The sequence below is a fragment of the Myiozetetes cayanensis genome, unplaced genomic scaffold (assembly GCF_022539395.1).
Source record: "Myiozetetes cayanensis isolate MyiCay16 unplaced genomic scaffold, myiCay2020 scf6-25, whole genome shotgun sequence".
Lineage (NCBI taxonomy): Eukaryota > Metazoa > Chordata > Aves > Passeriformes > Tyrannidae > Myiozetetes > Myiozetetes cayanensis.
Window position 1 is genome coordinate 25,043,549 of NW_026087853.1, and position 19,135 is coordinate 25,062,683.

At 39.3% G+C, this 19,135-nt stretch overlaps 1 protein-coding gene across 4 annotated transcripts in view; it reads right to left on the reverse strand.

Moving 5' to 3' along the window:
* NPAS3 (neuronal PAS domain protein 3) overlaps positions 1 to 19,135 on the reverse strand; it is a 609,449-nt gene that overhangs the window by 589,709 nt on the left and 605 nt on the right. Inside the window, exon 1 of one of the 4 annotated variants that reach the window (XM_050335761.1) lies at positions 15,270 to 15,594. The exons of 2 other annotated variants lie outside the window; for them this stretch is intronic. In XM_050335761.1, coding sequence (XP_050191718.1) covers positions 15,270 to 15,319 — 50 coding nt within the window. In that variant the 5' untranslated portion in view covers positions 15,320 to 15,594. Of the gene's footprint in view, positions 1 to 15,269; positions 15,595 to 19,135 lie in introns of those variants that run through there. One more of the 4 variants, XM_050335762.1, reaches the window with a different exon arrangement.

The following is a 19,135-nucleotide window of genomic DNA, read 5'->3' on the forward strand; positions in this document are numbered from 1 at the left end:
TATGTCTGCAAGTAGAAAAACTTATGTATTAATGAAAACAGTTATTACAAATCAGATTTTTCTCAAAAAATTACACACAGAAATTATATGGGGACTGATATTACAAACCTTTGACAAAAGTTATCAATGCATATTTTGACTATGGGCCATTTAACATCCACATCACTACTATTTGTGTTTACTGTTACCATATAAAACATAGCTTGCATCCTGGTTTAAAAGTATAATACATATTGAAGTTCACACATGTTCACTGCAATGTTCAAGTCATCACCACCATTACTTTTATGCCATTGGGGATTCAACAAATAAAAATAATATTGAAGCATTTAATTTTACTGAATTCAATCTGTTTAATATGCACTTTGCTTGATAGTAAAAAAAAAGTATCTTCAAATATGAGTGTAAAATTAACTATGTTACAGAAAAACTTTTCCAAGAAATGAAGAATAAACAGCAATTAAAATTATGAACTCTTCAAAGAAGGCACGCTTCTTTTTCCTTCTTTTTTCAAGGCATCATATGGTATGGTGCCTTGTCCATACAGCACAAATAAGGCCTTCCTTAATCATATCATCACAAGAAAAAAATACCTTATGGAGCAGTGTAATTAAGCTGTGACACATCTCATATCCATTCATGAAATGCACTGAAAGTAATAGTAGACAAAGCTACTTAACTGAGGCCAACAGTTTTCTAAGAGAGAGAATGATTAAAGAGACTTGCTACAGCTTCCAGAAACATCCTATGCAACAGCACAAAAACAGGAGTACTGGGTCAGACCAGTGTTTCCTGTATCCCATCTCTAACCATCCCCAAAAGTAGCTGCAAGGAGCAACATAACAACAATGACAGTATATATGATATGCACCCACAGTCTCCAATCATTTTCAGTGCAAGAATTCCCTCAGATAGATGTCCATTTAGTAAGATTCAGTGGATTTCTCATTAATTTGTCCTATATCCCCGGAATTTCATAAAAGCTTTTCACACCTCAACACACTTAAAAGACATCACTTAGTCTCACAGGAACTCAGCATCACAGATCAACCAAACACACAGACAACATACTTAGATTAGCAGAAGTCACTGTAGTACTAATACACCCACTATATAACCAAGTACCAAAGAATCAAAATCCTATCCCCAGCCCCCAAAATCATAGGGAGCAAGTATCAGATAAGAGATAGGAAACTATTCAGAAGCAGTAAGACAATTGCAGCTAGCATCACAAGAAGCAATATCTTGTTAGAAGTAGCTTGATGATGTCACTCTTTTGTAGGCATTTCAGGTAAGGAACATCTTGGGAAAAGAGAGAAACTCAAAAGGTAATACAACAAAAGAGTCCAAGTCCAACCATAAGGTATCAAATGTGTTTGCAAATATGGTAAATGGGCAACAGGGCTGATGTTATAACTTGAAAGAAAACCTTGACAAAGAGTAACAGTGTGATACAGATCAGTGAAGAAGGACTTGAAACTTAGAGCAAGTTACTAATATTTCATACACCAGAGAAGGGAGGCCAGGAGGGACATAAAATGCCACGGTCAGTGTGACAGTCTGTCACTCTGAAAATAATCTCTGTAAGAGGATTCTGGACAGATAAAATTGGAGCAATAATTCTCAATGGTAGTGAGGATGAGCATTTAACTGAAGAGTAGGAAGGAAAACAAATACAGCAGGGATGTTAGGCAGAAAAAGACTGCAAGATTTAAATGCAGTCTAAATGCAAAGAACTTCAGAATAGAACAAAACTGTTACACTAGGTTAGTGAAAAAAAAAGCATAGCAGAGAAAGAGCATCCCTTTCTATATCCCATGTCAGCATCCAGAGTCAGCTGTGTAAAAACTTTCTGAAGTTGTTACATCATCACCATCACACATAATAGCTCCTCAGAGACATAATAGAGCAATGCCTGATGCATTTTTGAGCCTGTTCATATTTTTTACCTCTAAAACACCCTTTGACAAGGAATTTCACTATTTAATAGCATGTTACCTGGGGGGGAAGGAGAAAGAATACAGAAAAGACATAAAACAACAAAACAAAACAAAAAAACAGAAACAGAAATAAAAACAAACAAACAAACAAAACCACTTCTGTAAAATGTTTTAAAACTGCTTCCTGAGACAATTACACAGGGTGTCTCTTTTTTCTCATATTATTAGAGTTAATAGTTGTTTCCTGATTGCCTTCTTGAAGCTTTGTTCAGTCATCTCTTTTCCAAGATGAAGTATTTTACTTTAATTTTTTATCTGACAAAACTCCTTTCAGATATCTCATCAGCCTTCATGTCCTTACCTCAAACTACAGTTACTTTTTGAAATTATGATAACAAAAGTACACACAATACATAGATTGCACACACTGTGGATTTATGGATTGCCATCATTGTATCAATGGTAATGTTTTCTGTTTGTTTTTCTATGTCTTTCCTACTAATACCAATTTCTTACTAATACCAAATAATCTATTTGCTTTTTAATTGCTATACTATGAGGGAGAGGTCTGTATCAGTGAGACTGCCAAATTACAGACATGTCCTAACTGGAATAATGGCAGTGTTAACTTGAAAAGTAGATGAATGGACTGGAAAGAACTCTAGGAGATCTGTTTTTACTAAGGGAGTCTAAGTTAAGCAATAAAGGAAGAGATGACAGAGAAGCAAGACTACATTTTCATTGAGATAGAAATACCGTGAGCTTATGAATCATGTACAAAGAGATGACACTTAAACTGTGTTTCCACATAAGATTATGCAAAGATGAAGAGTAGAATAAGGGAAAAAAGGGGGGCGGTTGAGAGACAACATGTTGCAGAGCTCCCACACAAAGCTGGGTAATGAATGAGAAAGATTCTCCAAAGGATGGACTAAAGAAGTGATCACAGTATCTGAAGGTAGTAGAAAGATGATATTTGCCAAAAAGTCAGAGGGCAAAGGAACAGGGACATCATCAACTGTTTTCAGAGCTGACTGGCAGGTTGGGAGGATCAAAACTTAAGACTTAAAGTGCAATTCACAATGATTCTAATGATTTGGAAGTCTGTATCTTGCTTGGAGAGACAGTCTCAGAAGCAATCCAATGGAATCACCACGCTTAGTTGTATATGCCTCTGCTCTGCCCTTTAACATGCCCACAGCACTACTGCCCATCCCTGCAATGCACTCTGCACTTGTGCTGCCTCTGCCTCAGTGGCACAGGGCTATAGAATGATGCTGAGGAGCTGCCTGAATCATGTGATTGCAATACCCAGGATTTTTCATATGGCAACCAAATTTACCTTATACAACCTTCTGAGCAGAAGATAACATTGACTTGAAGTAGCATGAATTCTAACTGGAACTGAGTATTATACAACTTCACGAGCCACAGACCCTGACCCAACCAGGAACTGGACAATAAGTGCAAGGGTGGCCCCGATGCTATGGATCTGTGTCACCTTTTCTTATCTAATCCCAGATCAGTTAACCAGGTTAGCCATCTTCTGCTAAGCTTTCTCTCACCACAGAAGGAAAATACTGAAGACTTTAATTATTAGTTTCCCATCCTGAATCTCTTTAAAGAATTGGTTCATGAAGTGGGACAATCTAGATCAAAATTACTGCTTAAAAAATGTTTGGATCCTCCCACTCCTCTCTAATTTGCATTCACATCTCCAATGAAAACTGTTTTGTAGATGGACTAAGTGATTTCAGAACAGCCAAAATGCTTAAGGAACTCTATAAACTGATCTGTTTTCCAATAACTACACATGCACGTACACATACTCATACTTCCTTCTATATATCAATGGCTTCTGAAAATACAAATGGAAACAACACAGTAATCATCCAAACACCCTTCCTTTTTCATTGGACATAGAAAAGAGAGAGGGGGAAAGAAAAGAAAAGAAAAAAAAATCCACCACCATTCTTAACTGATATATTTTAGTTACTAACATTTTTTATCCCTTAGAAAATAGATAAATTAGCTCCCATTTGGATAAACTTGCTTATAGCATTCATATGAGTGATGTGTTAAAAAAAGAGCCAAAATCAACACATACGTTTTCTTAAATAAAAGGCTCGCATAAAACAAAGTCAGGCACTCAGTTCCTCTTTCATTCCATATGATACACAGCTGTGTCAATCCCATCAGGAAACAGGCAACAGGAAATTCTTAACATTCTGAAGTGAAATCTAAAGATGTGTCTCATCACCCTTCCTCCTAAAAGTGCTTTTTGATTGTCTAAAAGATGTTTATACTAGTTCTAAAATTATTAATTACTTAGGTTTTAAGCAGCTATAGGTCTCATTAAGTAACTAACAAGGAGGTAAAAATACTTTTTTTTTTGTAAGTAAGTTGCCTTCACTTTTTCATTTTCTCCTCCCTAAAAATATAAATTAATAAGGAAACCTTGACACCTATGGACAAAATTAAAGCCAAGTACGTAGCTACTGGAAAATGTTCCTTCATGAAGTGCTGCTCCTGTGTTATTTGTGTTTCTAACTATAGCTCTTGCATATATAATTCCATTATACTTTTATAAATCACCATTTTGAAAAATGCTTTTGAACCATTAATATATTTTCCTGGTTAAAATTCTTTGAGATGTTCTTAACAAGAGTCTTAGATAATGAATTTGGGCAAACTCTGGAACAGTCTTTACAGTATTATCATTCTCATTAATTTTCAGAACTACCCACTGTGTTGAGATGATTGTCATGGGCCTAAGACTTCAATTTGGCTAAATATTTTTGCATATATTTCAACATATAAGTAACTAACAGATGTTTAAAATGTTACGTTCACATTCTAGAAATGGTTAAATGTTTACTGTAATATCATAATTTGTTTTGCACTCATTTTTATTTTTCTGCTTCTATCTTTAAACACTCTTTTAGAGTTCTGCTTGGCTGTAGATAAAATGCTTTAAAACAACTTCACATGAAAACAAAACAAATTTGACTTAGTGAATACAGCTATGTTTTCAAAAAAAAAAAAAACCAACACTGAAAGGTACCACAAATTAAAAACACAGAAAATAAAAGAAAACATTAATGCTATAAATGTTACTTTTACCTAAGTTCCAGGTTTAAATTGTTTGTATAATAAAAGGTTTTAAATTCATATTTTATACTAGCTTTAGAAACCTCATATATTCTTACTGTCACACCATTCCTAGACGTCTATGTTAGATGAAAATAAAATTACTTTTAAAATGTTAATAAACAGCATAAACAGTATCTTACTTTAGTCCAGATTATTCTTTTCTTTGGTTTTTTGGTTTTGTTTTTGGTTTTTTAGGTTTTTTTGTTATCTTTGAAGACTGCTTCTATTTCCATTGTTTCATCCTTAACCATTCACATATCAGAGCAATAAGTATTTCATTACTGGTTTATCTGTCCAGAGGCTTGAGAAGCAGTAACAATTAACCCTCCCTTCACAGTGATTGATACAGGCTTTGCTTTCAATTTGTTCCACTACACAGATCATGAAATTCTGAATGCGATCATCCTTATTGACCTACACTTTCAAACACACGGCTACAATGAGATGAAAGTAATTATTAAAAGGAACACAGGACTACTCAGTGCTGAAACAAAGTCTTGAAAAATCTTTTAGATGACCTTCTCATAAAACTAGCATCATATGATGTGAAATAAAAGGATGGATTTTCTTCACAATCTGAAATATTAAATTTAAATCTGACCAAAGTAAGATATCATTATATCATATAAGCCCAGCTCTAATGTCACATCAGTTCATATCTGACCCAATAAACAGTAACTTCAACTAGAGTAATCATGGTAGGATCAGGCCCTATGTATTTTAAAAGTTCCTTTGGCAGCTTTATTTTACACCAGCTCTGTTTGAAATGTTGTGTTAAGAATGAGAAGACAGTAATTACCATTCTATTGTAGTCTGTTTCAAAAAAAAAAAGGTGTTTCTTTTTAAGATTCTGGACTTCTTGAGGCACCTAATGTAAATAAGTACACAGGAAATTCAGACTGCTAAGGAAAAATGAGAAACTCAAGTCAGATTTCCATCATCAGCTGAGATGAACTAAGACCTATAAACACAACTAGCTGGAGACTTACTGTAGTGGAAAAAAATTGGTTTTCATAAACCCTTGAAAAATAACCCCACAATATATTAATTGCTTATAATTGATACATTTTTTAAAAATGAAATAGGATTGGTAGGTGAACAGTAAAGATAGAACAATTTAAAATATGGGTTGCAGTCAAAGAAAATCAGGATAGAAAACTGTGCAGAAAGATGTTCTTACAGGCCTGAGGCTCTAATCACAAAACAGAGTGATGGAGATGAACCAATACTGCATGGATTAGCAATGAATTATTTTGAACTATAATCATGTGCCAGCACAAAGGGGAGGTAAAAACTAGCCATTACTCACAAGCTGATCTGCAGATAAGAAGGAAAAAAAGTAAAAAGGGGAAAAATTTATATGCTAAAGTTAGTCAGGAGAATAATGAAAATCTAAAATGTTGTTACACTTCAAGTAACATTCTATTTAATGTCTTTTGTGTACTGTATAATATTGAGTATTTACACAATACAATCTGTAAGACACTAGGGCTAAAGTAGGGTTAAATCAGATAACTCTGTAAATTAGTACTGCATAATAATATGTGCTGGAAAATATCTTAATAGATGAGATAGTTTTAAAATAACACACACGGGCACTAACTTCTCCCACTGTAAAACTGCAGAAAATACATACATACATATATATATACATATATATATATACACATGCATAGGTAGAGACAGGTACAGGTATATGCACATGTGTATATGCACATGCACACTTTTGTATACATACACATACATAATGAGGGATTTAATTTCCCTTAGTCCATCTGAACACAAAGCACCACCATCTTAAGATTCAATCTTACTTTTCCCATTCGAGAAAAGAAAATGTTAGAAGTAATTTTATGAGAAAAGAAAAATCAAAACTGCTATCCACAAAGATTCCTGAGATTCTTATGAACAGACTGTTTAAATGAAGAGCACTTTAATCAGTAGAGGAATCCTCACGTTTCTAATGTCTTGCTGTGCATTCTGCAGGTTATAGTAGCAGCTGGTAGAGGTCATATATCTTTTGTGAGCATCCCAAAAAGGCTCACTGCCAGACTGTTAAATTATGAATAAGCAATGAACAAAAGAATGCAGATACGGTGGTGACAAGATAATCCAAGCAAATTTATCTATGACAAATTTCACAGGATTAACAAATTACATTTACACAGAACAATAAAAATGTGGGGAAAAAAAAAAAAGAAAAAAAAAAAAAGGGATGAGACTACTTTTCCGTCACAGCATTAGAGGGAAAAAAACCCCTCCATTCCAGTACATGTATTTACATTTAACTTTATCTTAAGTAAGACATTTATAGCTTGCAGAAGATGAGCAACTAGCATTACTTCCTTTCAAGCAAATATATATACTGTGTCTAACATAAAATGTACAGCTGCACTTTGCAGTATGTGTGCATACAAGTCAGTGAAAAATCCTTTAAAGTTTTCCTCATAATTAGTAAGAAGCAGAATAAATATTGAAGAAATATAATTTTTCTTTTCAGGTGTAATACTCTGTCATTTAAAACACACTTTCCCCCTTAATCACTTTGGGTTTTGTTCCTATTTGAATTGAACAAATATTGTAATATATGATAATTGCCACAAGAAACAAGTAAGTCATGAATAGGACTTAAATACCTCCTTTTGCACTAGTACCATAACAAACAATTTTAGAAAACATCCCTCCCAAAGGAATTCTAAATCCATAATCTAAGTGCTGGCTCTTCCTAAAGATGCTCATTCAGTATGTCAAATTATTTTTGGAGAAAGAAAAGGGGATTTGCAATGTTCACGACATCCTGTGGTCTCCTATTCTCGTTTTTGGAAGTGATACAACAACAAAATTTGAAATATTACCCTCAAAAACCATGGATTAACAGTTTTGAAATCACAGTTCTGTAGAGAAGCATTTTTCTTCCTGTTAAGAAAGGAATAAAAGGAAAGAAAGCATCTCTTAGTTTGGAAATTTGAGTGTGAGTAGAGTGATTGATAAAAGGAACAGCATATATGTTTCAAAGATCTGGAATCTGATGTATCTTCTCTATCATGCTTCTCATATGAAGCCTATTTTCTGCCACCTCCATTTATTTCTTGTTGTTTGTTAACACGAAACAGCTGTTTAGTAAAAATAGATCTTGAATAAAAATGGGCCTTCTGAAATCATATATATCATTTACGTATCAAATATATGTTCTTGTTACAGAGCACTGCCTATAAACAGGAAACCTCACTATTAAAGTGAACATCCAATTAATTAAGATACTTTAGTAAACTACTTGGATCCTGCAAACACTGCTACTTGAGTACCATTTATCTAGCTCATTCAGCCGATGACAAAAATTACTGTACTTTTGATTTTTCACAAGAAATGCAAGTTTTGCTGTAAAACTGAACAGCAGCTCAGAAAGAATGAATGAATTAGCCCAAAGCATTTGTTTGTCTTTTTATGTTCATCTTCTATTTGTGACTTACCGAGAGAAAGCAGTTTTGTTTTTACATTGCAGTTCTTTTCGAGAACCTCCTGTACATACTGTTAGTAATTTATGCAAAGGTGAAGCAAACATGCCAATCCTACATCTAACTATAGTCAGACAAATAAAATCAGCTACCTTTTTTTTCAGCTGTAAAGGTTGAAGGATAAGTACCACTGGCACCTCTTCTCTTTTTTTAATATTTTTTTCCTTTTTTAATCCTGCTGCCAGCACTGTACAGATTCAGTCACTCAGTTCTTTCTACTGACCTCAACCTTGATCTGTGAAGACTGCCCACGTACATTTTTTTCCCACCAAGAAACAAATTCTGCCTCGCATCATCTCTAAGGAAAAACAGCTTTCTAACAAGCATTATTCTAAAATTTGGTATCTCATATTTTTGCTAAATTAATTATAGCTTTGGCATCTAACTCATATAAACCTAGGCTCTGAGTAAACTGATTGTAAATGTGAATTTGCACATGATTTTCCAACATGATAGGTAAGCAAGAGGAAAAAATCTCCACCCTGCCCCCCATCATAATATATATCTGTTCTGTGTCTAAATTTGAGCAAAACTATAACACTTTAAGATTTCATCCAAAATGACTGTTAAAAGACTATTCATTACACAATAAAATTCAGCTTAAAACAATGTAATGTGTAATGAAGCCTGCTCTAAATTCCTGTTGGAGACAAAATTCCCAGGCAAGTATTTTAAAGGGGGCTTATAGGATTTAGGTGCCCATATTTCACTGAAATGCAGTATGTGTTGAATGCCTAAATCCAATAGGCTCTTCAGAAAAGCCCCTGGGACATTATTGTAGATTACATACATACATATTATTCAGACTATATCCCCTATGTTCACTATATACATATGTAAACCTAACATGCCTGCAGGTAATGGAACAGTACTTTTCCACTTAAATTATTTAACGTAAGTGTTGAACTTCTATTATATATCAAGCTAACAGCTAATTTTAAATTGCAATCAAGCCATTCTCTGAAAGCACTTTATTTCAGTGGAGATTTTGCCTGTAAAAGAAATGTAAATCCCTCTAATGAAAGCAATGTAATCTTTGAATACACAGTCAAAATAGGGGCTGGAATTTTATTCCTAGTGCTAACATTGACATCTTTTGCCACTTCTGCTAGTTCTCAAGAATTTTTGTGTGTAACTATCTCATCAGTAAAATGTGTAGGACAAAGTTTTCAGACTTTTCAAAGCTATATAAAGAAACATATCTGCAGAAATACTCAGTATTAATATTAAAGTCTTCAGACACTGGATGACATTAGCAAGAAGTTCTCCAGAACACACAAATGACAAGACAAAACTGAAGAGTGAAAGTCCAAAATGCAACATACAAGAAAGGCTGGGAAAATATCCTGTAACAAATCTTAAAACTCTGCTTTCAATAATCCATTTCAAATTCTTGCTTACATATGACTTGTTCTCCAACATGCCTGGCTCTCGCCTGCATGCAGAGTCCCGGGTGAGGGCTGGCATAACTCTCAGTATCTAGCTGCAGCAGGCTGACATCAGGATCTCCTTGAAAACCACTCCATTTTTACTTGAGAACCTCAAGACTTTCGGGTTTTATAGTAACATACAGATGCAAAGCTCACTCCTCCCACTATGTGCATTTATCATTGTGATCTCTTTGAGAACAAATTCACATCTATTAAATTATATGTTAAAAATACTTTTACCCTTGCTTGTGATTCTCTGTAGTACACTTTAATTGTCTACATAATTTCATTTGGGACTTTTCTAAAGATTAAGGTACAGCTTGAACTCAATATTGCCCCAAAGACAGGGTCCAGTTCTGGCAAGCTACAAACAGAAATACTATCCTACCCTTACCGTACCTTCTTTGTCCTGTGTAATATGCTTCTGTAGCATACAAAATTAATGAATATTTGTACTACTCAAAGTCCTGTTCAAATGAATGGCACAACGGTCCTATTCATTTGACTAGGACTTTGTGTATTGCAAAACCACTGCTCGAGCTAGTCACAGAACAATGCTCTAGTCATATAAGGCATGGCAGCAACCATTATATTCCTACTATGGCACATTTCCTTATGCAGCAAAATACAATATTATTACAAATTATCCTTATTATGAAAAATCCTATTAAACAAAGTCACACACCTCATTTGCACTAATGGGACTTTGTATGTTAAAGATAACATACTGTAGCCTTATAAATATTACATGGAAAGAAATGGCCTCTTCTGAAAAAAACTGCAGTTCTTTTGAAATTAATTTTCAAAACATTTCCTCTCATGGCCGTAAATCTTTGGCAGCTTCTTTAAAAAAAAACAAACAAACCCAAACATTAAGCATAAGCAAACAAACCAACCAAAGAAACAAACTCCGAGGGTGAAAATTCAGTCTTGGCTATGTACTTTAAAAATATCTTATGTTTAAAATATATAGAAAAATTTCCAGGGTGACATCCTGCACAACAACTTTGCTTGATTCATTTTGAAACAACATGACTGTGCTGAAATCTCATCTCAGAAGATGAGGTCCTTTTACACCTGCAAGAGCTACTAGTGCCAATAATAGAAAATTAATCTGATGCACTGACTGAATGTAAGGTTTATTCACATGAGATGAGATGATAACAGTAAATTCTAAAAAAAACGTTACTTAGTTACTGTCAAACAAATTTCTGCCACGTTGGTAAAATGGTTTCATTCTACTGACCTCAGTGGTAGAAGAATCGTTCCAAAAATGTTAATAAAATGGTAACAGTTTTCATGATCAGTATCAGTTATTATCGCAGCATACATTTTTCAATATGGAGAGTATTGTTATAAAGATAATTTTATGAAATTAACATTTTTTTAAACACTTCACATTTTAGGCAGGATGCTGATGAAACTAATGCCTAGAATGTCAGTTTTCAACAACTGTTTTACAAAAAATCACTCTTGCAGTAAAATTCCCACCTAGGCTGGCAACTTCTGTGCCAAATTTCAAACAAATGTGATTTGAAATTGCCAGTATATTAGATTCTGAAATTCAAGTGAGATGCTAATAAAAAGAGATGGATGCTGACAATATATCCTGATATTCTCTTAAAAATACCTATGGCTCTGGATGTTGTATTAATCTGTTGACAAAATTCTCTAATTATTTATAACTTATTTATAATACAGCATTAGAATATAACGCCATTAAACTGGTAGAAACAAGCTAGATTGGTATAACTTGTAAGAAAAAAACCAGTTGTGCTGTAAAGAATGTAGAAACAGTGCTGTAGACAAAACCTTGTTATTCAGAATCCCATTAGTTTCTGAAAATATGTAATATAACTTTTGTTGATCAATACTCTCATGTAAGCTCTAAATAATGTATTATTCCAGTGGTGAAAAACGCAGCAAATCAAATATGGTGGGAGAATGTTTCAAATTATGAAGAGTAGTATGACTGCTAATCCATAAATCAGAAATCAGACAGATTGTTGTAATGTGGGAGGGCTCTATTTAATAAAGGTCATTATAACTCCTGGCTCTAGAGCTATAAGATCTAATATCCTCTCTGGTAGCTCTATGATATGCCCATGCATTACTGTTCTTGTTGACAGTCTGTTGCCTTGGAAATATTTCATTATTTCAGTTTTTCCATTTGTAGACCCTTGGCCTTGTGATATGAAGGCCACCCTATTTCATATTTTCGATTATCATTTAAGCAATCTTCTGGAGCTATTTATATAAAAGCAAGTGTTAGACAATGCATATCATCATTTATCACTGCTACGTTTAAGCTCATGCTCTAGAAAAAAATGCCAAAATAAAGGTTTTTTTCTCTTTCACTTTAAACCCATAGCACTCTAACATTAAGATATGCTTTACAAATCAGTGCTGGCACATCATATGCATGACACTTCTGTCTATTTCATTTTCTTGAGTGTATATCCACACAATTTCTTTTAAGCTCAGAGTTTAAAAGAAAATCAAACAAGTGTGTAAGTTTTCATATATTCTTTTTTAAAAATGTAAACAGGTAAAGAGAGTTTCAGAACAATTTGTGTGTCTGGTTACATCAGAGACTACTACTTTTTACATATGTTTTGTAATCACTAACCTCTTGCTTGAAAAAATGTAACACAATCTACCTAAATACTGTGGTAATGAAGACTGAAAAAGAATGTACACAAAGTTCACTTACAGGATTCTAATTTTGAGAACCAGTTTACTGAAGTAATAGCTAAGAAAAGGCTGCAAAACCCCTTCAGTAACTGACATGCTCCTGTATTTTGAATAGCTTGGCTTACACAACCGAAAGGATGTGTACAAAGACAGCTAAAATAGTTACATGCAAGACTTCAGGAGCACATTACATAACTTTTGAAAAATGTACATGGGTACCGGTTTATTGAAACATTGATCCATCTTCTCCAAAACTTTTTTAGGGAACAAACAGATTGCCATTATTTCTGCTACAAAAAATGTCATCAACTTCTACATGCAATACTTATCACTAAACTGTCCAGAGCACTGTAAAGAGTGATAACAAAGTGAACCCTAAGGGCAAAAAACAACTTCTTGGACACTAGGCCAAGTTTATGGCTATTAGCGTTCTAGGAATTTAGACTAGTTTTTTCCCCGGAAATGATTACACCTCCCACTCCCTACAGGGAAAAAACTACTCCGATCCAACCTTTAAAATGACAGCATCAGAGCTGAACAAGAAGATGCTATTAAAGGGCATTAAATTAAATACAGTATATCCTCCTACAACTTCAATCAGAATTTCAGACCAAGTGTTATTTAGTTCAGCTCTCAAGTGGAGCAGAATAACAAATCGCGCACTTTGATTTACCTTCTCCGAATGCCAAATGGAGACAGGTGATAAAGAAAGCACTCATGCACAGGCTATGAAGTTTCCCCTAGAAATTAATTCTATCTTCAAGATTCCTATCTCAGAGAAATTCCCAAAATGGCACACAAATATGCTTCTGCTGGAGAGATTACTGAAGCTATCCTGGCAAATACACTTAGCACTAATATAGTACCATGCTCAGAAAGAAGACAGCAGAATTGTGTGTCGGAAGCAGGGGTGAGGAGGGGGAGGCAGAGGGACAGGACTTATTCATATGAATTGTTTTTCCAACAAAGAACTCTGCAGGAGAAAAACATACTGCTTTAAGTGTTATTAACACAGTAGAAACACCTTTGCAGTCACTGGAATGAAGATTTAAAAAAAAAAATATATAGTTGAAGATGACAATCTGTAATTAAGTAATTGAATTCTGAGGATGTACTGTTTTTCCATTACATGTATCTCCGAATTTTGCTGCATATCAGTGTAGCCTTGTCAAAGTGCAACAGTTAATACTAATGTATCTAACACAACCACACTAACACTTCTGTGGTAAATATGAAAGGTATGGGGGTTTTATACTGGGAAAACTGCCTTCTTAGGAGAAATGACACAGCGGTTTAGACAAAATCTGTGTGATTTGGAAGTTGCACTAGAAATGCTGATCATCCTAAAAAATATAAATATGAAATTAAGCCTAAGGTATTTTTCTTTAAATATTTTTCAGACTTACTTATGCTATGAAACATAAAGCATCTAACACACGATCCAGCTACTTTTAAAGGCTGTCTAAATGTTAATTTCCATTTTTACAACTAGCCAGGAACCTTCCTCACCCCTCACCCTCAAGTTCACTTGTAACGCTGAAGGAGGCGGGAGGGAAAGAGCCCTCCTCAAAACCTCTGGCTGCTCTCCTTCTGGGCATACATCTTGCCGCAGTGTAGCAATGGAGCTTTGAATACTTTTGTAAGAATCACAAAGTAACATCACATGAACTTGTACTCTTGTCTCCTACCAGTCACTTCTAGAAAGATTCACTTTACTAGAACAAATCCGCTACGGGCAATTCGTGTCACCAGCAGAGCAGATTAATCGCGAGCACTCTTCACCAACAAAAGTGCATGGGGCAGGCGGCGGGCCGGGAACCAAAAGAGGGGTAGCGCGATCCCCCCGCCTCCCTCCCCGGACCCCGCGCACCGCCTCCCCGCCTCCCTCCCGCCCGCGCACCGGCTCCGCTCTGCCCACCCCGGGGGGCGCCGGCACCCGCTGCCCTCCCGGCGGCGGCGGCGGCGGCGGCGGCAGCAGCAGCGCGGGGCAGGGGCCGGGCCGGGCAGCCCTGCGGGCGCAGCTGGCGGCGCTCCCCCCGCGCTCCGGCCTAGCCGCGCTGGAACCGCACCGGCGGGGCCGGCCCCTCCGCCCGGAACGCCGGGCCTGGCGCAGCGCCCTGGGGCCGCCGAGCGGCGGGGCCGCCTGGGGCCTCCCGCCCCCGCGCACACACACACACACATACACACACACACATACACACACGTCCGCTCTACAACGCGCCCCGCCAAACACCGGCTCCGGCAGCCGCGGCGGTGCGGCCACCGGAGCGGGGCCGCTGCTGCGCGGCTTGTTCTGAGTGAGTGTGTGAGTGTGAGTGTGTGTGTGTGTGTGTGTGTGTGTGCGCGGCTGGCGGTGCGCTCTAGGAGGAACTCACGGTGCCCGGCTGTGCGAGCAGCGGGTGCCGGCGGCAGGTCCCCCCACCCCGGCATGGCAGCCAGCCCCGGCCCCCGGCGGCGGCGGCTCGGCCCGGCCCGGCGCTGCTGCGGCTGCTGCTGCTGCTACTGCTGCTGCAGGTTCAATAAAGAGAAAGTGTTACCGTTCTCGCCTGGAAGGATCCTGCTGAAAGCTTGGCTTGGTGGGCGCCATCTTCCTGGGATTTTTTTTTTTTTCTCCTCTCTCCCTTACTTTTCCCCCTCCTGATGTTGGTGTGTGTTGTGTGTCTAGCAGCAGCAGCGGCGGCAGCAATGGCCCCGGTTAGCCAGACAGGCTAAGGAAAAGTACTGAGGCCAAAGCATCGCGGGCTCCCACTCCTCCGCGCAGTCCTGGTGCAGGTTGCTTGCTCGCTTGCTTGCTAGCGCTGCTGCTGCCGCTGCCGCCGTCCATAAGCCGAGGAGCGGAGGGAGCCGGGGCCCCGCCGGCCCCAGAGACATGCCCAGCGCAGGCAGCGGCGGCGGCCGGCGGCGGCGGCGGCGGCGGGAAGCGCGATCCGCGGCGCAGCCCCGGCGGGCAGTCCGGCCGCTGGCATCGCCCGGCAGGTGCGGCACAGACACACACGCACACACACACGCACTCACACACACACGCACTCCCACACGCACTCGCACACACACACACACCCGCGCCCGCGGACCGGGCTACGCGGGGTGCCAGGCCATGGGGCTAGCGGGGCGGGGGCGGGGGAGAGAAGGAGGGGTGTCAGGGATCTCCAGGCTTGACCACTGTGAAAGTATTTCTGGGCATTTTCCAACTGCTTTCCCAGCTCCGCTCCCGCTCTGTGTGCAGGGGACACAGCCTCCGCTGCCGGCGCAACAACGCCACTCAGTTGCAGTTTCGCACACTTTCTTCCTCTGGAGTCTGGGCTCCAGCAGGGAAGAGGAGTAGAGGGAGACAGGGACCCTTTCTGCGACTCCGCGGGCGCAGAAGGGCGGCGGGTACACAACGGGCGCAGGCAGCGTGTCCCCCGTGGGCTTCCCACGGCGGAGGACGGGCTGGGATGGGAGCCGGGGGGTGCGCGCGCCCTGCCACCCCCAGGGCCGTACCAGAGGTGCCCGGTGCCAGCCCGGGCCCGGGGGAACCCCACGCACCCCCCGGGCACCTCCGAGAACGTACCCGCACGTCCAGAGAGTGGGCACCGGGTAGTGGCGGGCTAAAAAGGCGTAATGCTGGAAACGTGAACTGAGAGTGATGACTCGCTTTGTTGGTAAAGGGTGTAGCACTTCACGCTGTTTTATTAAGGATTATGAAATTAATTATTAAATAAAGGAGCGGGGAAAAGAAACCGCTACCTTAATTGTTCCTTGCAGGACACCAGGAGAACCCGAGCGCTGATAGCTCTTACAGGAGAAATCGCTCCTTCACTAAAAGCTTTCCATCTCCAAGGCAACTTTGTGGCTGCTGTGCTACTGCCTTGAAACTACAGCTGCCCAGGCCTGATCCTGCTCCCTGGGAAAATCCAGAGGGCTTCCTTGGGGAAAGGAGCAAGCCCCGAAGGTCGGGAGCATTTATTCACGAGAAACGTTTCCGCGACAACTCCAAAAGTTTTTGTAGGGAAGGGGGAAGGGGGGTGGGGGGCGGATGGCTAAGAGAGCACACGAACCGTAGGACAGAGCCAGGGAGAAGAAGTTAGCAAAAGACCTGGAACTTTGACTGCAGGGCGCCGCCCGCGCACCGGAGGCCGCGGGGTTCTTTCCCGCGGGAGGCATCGGGGCCGGCGGGACTTCGCTCTGGAGCCGCCCCGTAGCCCCGCGGGGGGACGCGGGCGCCGCTCGGGGGCACCGCCGCGCGCTCGCGGCCGCCGCGCACGTGCGCAGCCGGCGGCGGGAGGGCGGCCGCGGGGATTGGGGAGCCGCGACCCCCCGGCCCCGGCGGGACCCCGGGGCGGGCAGGGCAGGGCAGGGCAGGACAGAGCCGCCGGGGCGGCGGGAGACACCGGGGGTGCAAGGTGAATGCGAAGGACTGCGGAGAGGGGGTGTCTGCAAAGCAGCAGATGCCGTTCGTGGCCGACAATCCTGCCTCCTCGCCTCCGAAAGGGGGAAAAAAAGTTAACAGGTGTCTCCTCGGCTGTGGCAATAGACTAAGGAGGTGCCGCTGTCTGCTGTGTTTTAAGCGTTTTCAGAAAGCACGGAGGAAAATCGTTCGACATAAAACACGCTGTTTTGTCGATAGTATATAGTCAAAATTTGGAAAAAGTGCGTAATTGTTTCCCCTTGTTAGCTTAGTGTGCGAGACATCCAGACTCGTCTGGATTCCTAGTGGTCAAAGTACTTGAATATCTGCCTAGCACTGTTTGGATTAGAGGTGTTAGTAGTTTGTCAGAGAAGTATTGCTTTTATAACTTGTTCCTGATTACAGACTGACATAACCCAACTAAAAAGTACTAAAAAATTGCATGCTGCCTTGTCTTTATAATTCTGTTTAAGTCTCCAGAGGTCTCTTTCATTTGTCTAAAAGCCAATCTGACATTTCTGACCCTTGACTTCCCCACTTCACAGACTAAACTATTGTGATTGCTGCCTGTACTTCCTCGTTAAAGTGTCCGTCAGTTTCCATTGTAATTTAAATATTTTATAAGTGACAAAAATCATACAGAAACCATGAAAAGAAATAAACTTTAATCCATTCATCCATTCTTTATATCTCTCACTTTTTTTTTTTTTTTAGTAGTATATATGAAAGATTGGTGTGTTTGCTTGAGCAAAACAAGACTCCTGCTTAGTTTCAAATGTTTCTCAGCTCAGGCATCATAAGGGATTATTTCAGGAGTATCAGCTCCCCATTACTTTTCATTTAATAAAACCTACAAAAGTTACTACCAAACGTTTTCTATCATAGGCTTCGAAACTATAGGAAGCAACACAAAGTTGCTGAACAGCAAAACAGGCAATGGTCGATTATCTAAATCTGGTTCCTAGACCAATTAATTTTGAAGTATTATGTTAAAACTTCCTATTTTTTTCTTTTACATCATAGAGATACTTTGTTTGGACACTTGAGATTACACAGCATTTTTCTAGGTATTTAATTTAATGTAATAGTGGAAAGCAAGATACTCAAGACAGTGCCATTTTTATTGCATTTAGAGAATTATAAATGTTTTTTTCTGATTTCAATAGATCTGTTGCCATCTACTTTTTTTGAAAATTCGGCTTCCGTTATAAGCTTATGATGGAGCAAACTAACAGATTCAGACTTCGGATTTTGGCTTATAGAAACACAAAGAAATGTCAGGTAATTAATTAAAGCTTCATGTTAGTATCAGCACATATCGATGAATTGTTAGGAGGAATGGGAAAGGTCTTTAAACTTCATTATGACTTACTGCCAACTTTTTACGCTTTGCTTCCTAAAAGCGCTCTCTGTGAATTTCCTGCATTTGCATTAGAATGCATTTAAGATGAAAAAATAACAGTGCTGAGTATACTTAGGGTTTCTTGTTATATTTCCCTGTAGTAACAGGTGACATGATAATACTGTTAAAACTACAATGTGGAATTGCAAGTGTGTAACCCCAAGTGAAAATTGTTCTCTTTCTTGGTTGAAAGAAAATTATCAATCAGCATACCATGATCAATTATCCCTCTGGCTGCCACACACTGGGATTTGCACAAGGCATTGACATTGAGAAATTCCTCTTTAGAAAGGATGAGCGGACGGGATCCCAAACTTTGGAGCAGCCAAGCTAAGATGCCGGGGTCTCACTTTTTTTTTTTCTTTCTTTTTTTTTTTTCTATTGTTGCTTTCCAGCTCATTCAAGACAAAACTAGGAGATTGTGTTTACTTCTCAGTGCATTTTAAAAGATGCTGTATTTTAAAAAAGAAGAAAAAATAAAAACTAAAAACAAACAAACAGACCAACCACCCTCCCCTCCAACCAAGCTCCCCCCAACAAACAGAAAGGAGAGATCAAAAAAAAAAAAAAAAAAAAGGAAAACAAAGAAACACAAAAGCACAAAGAAAAGCAAG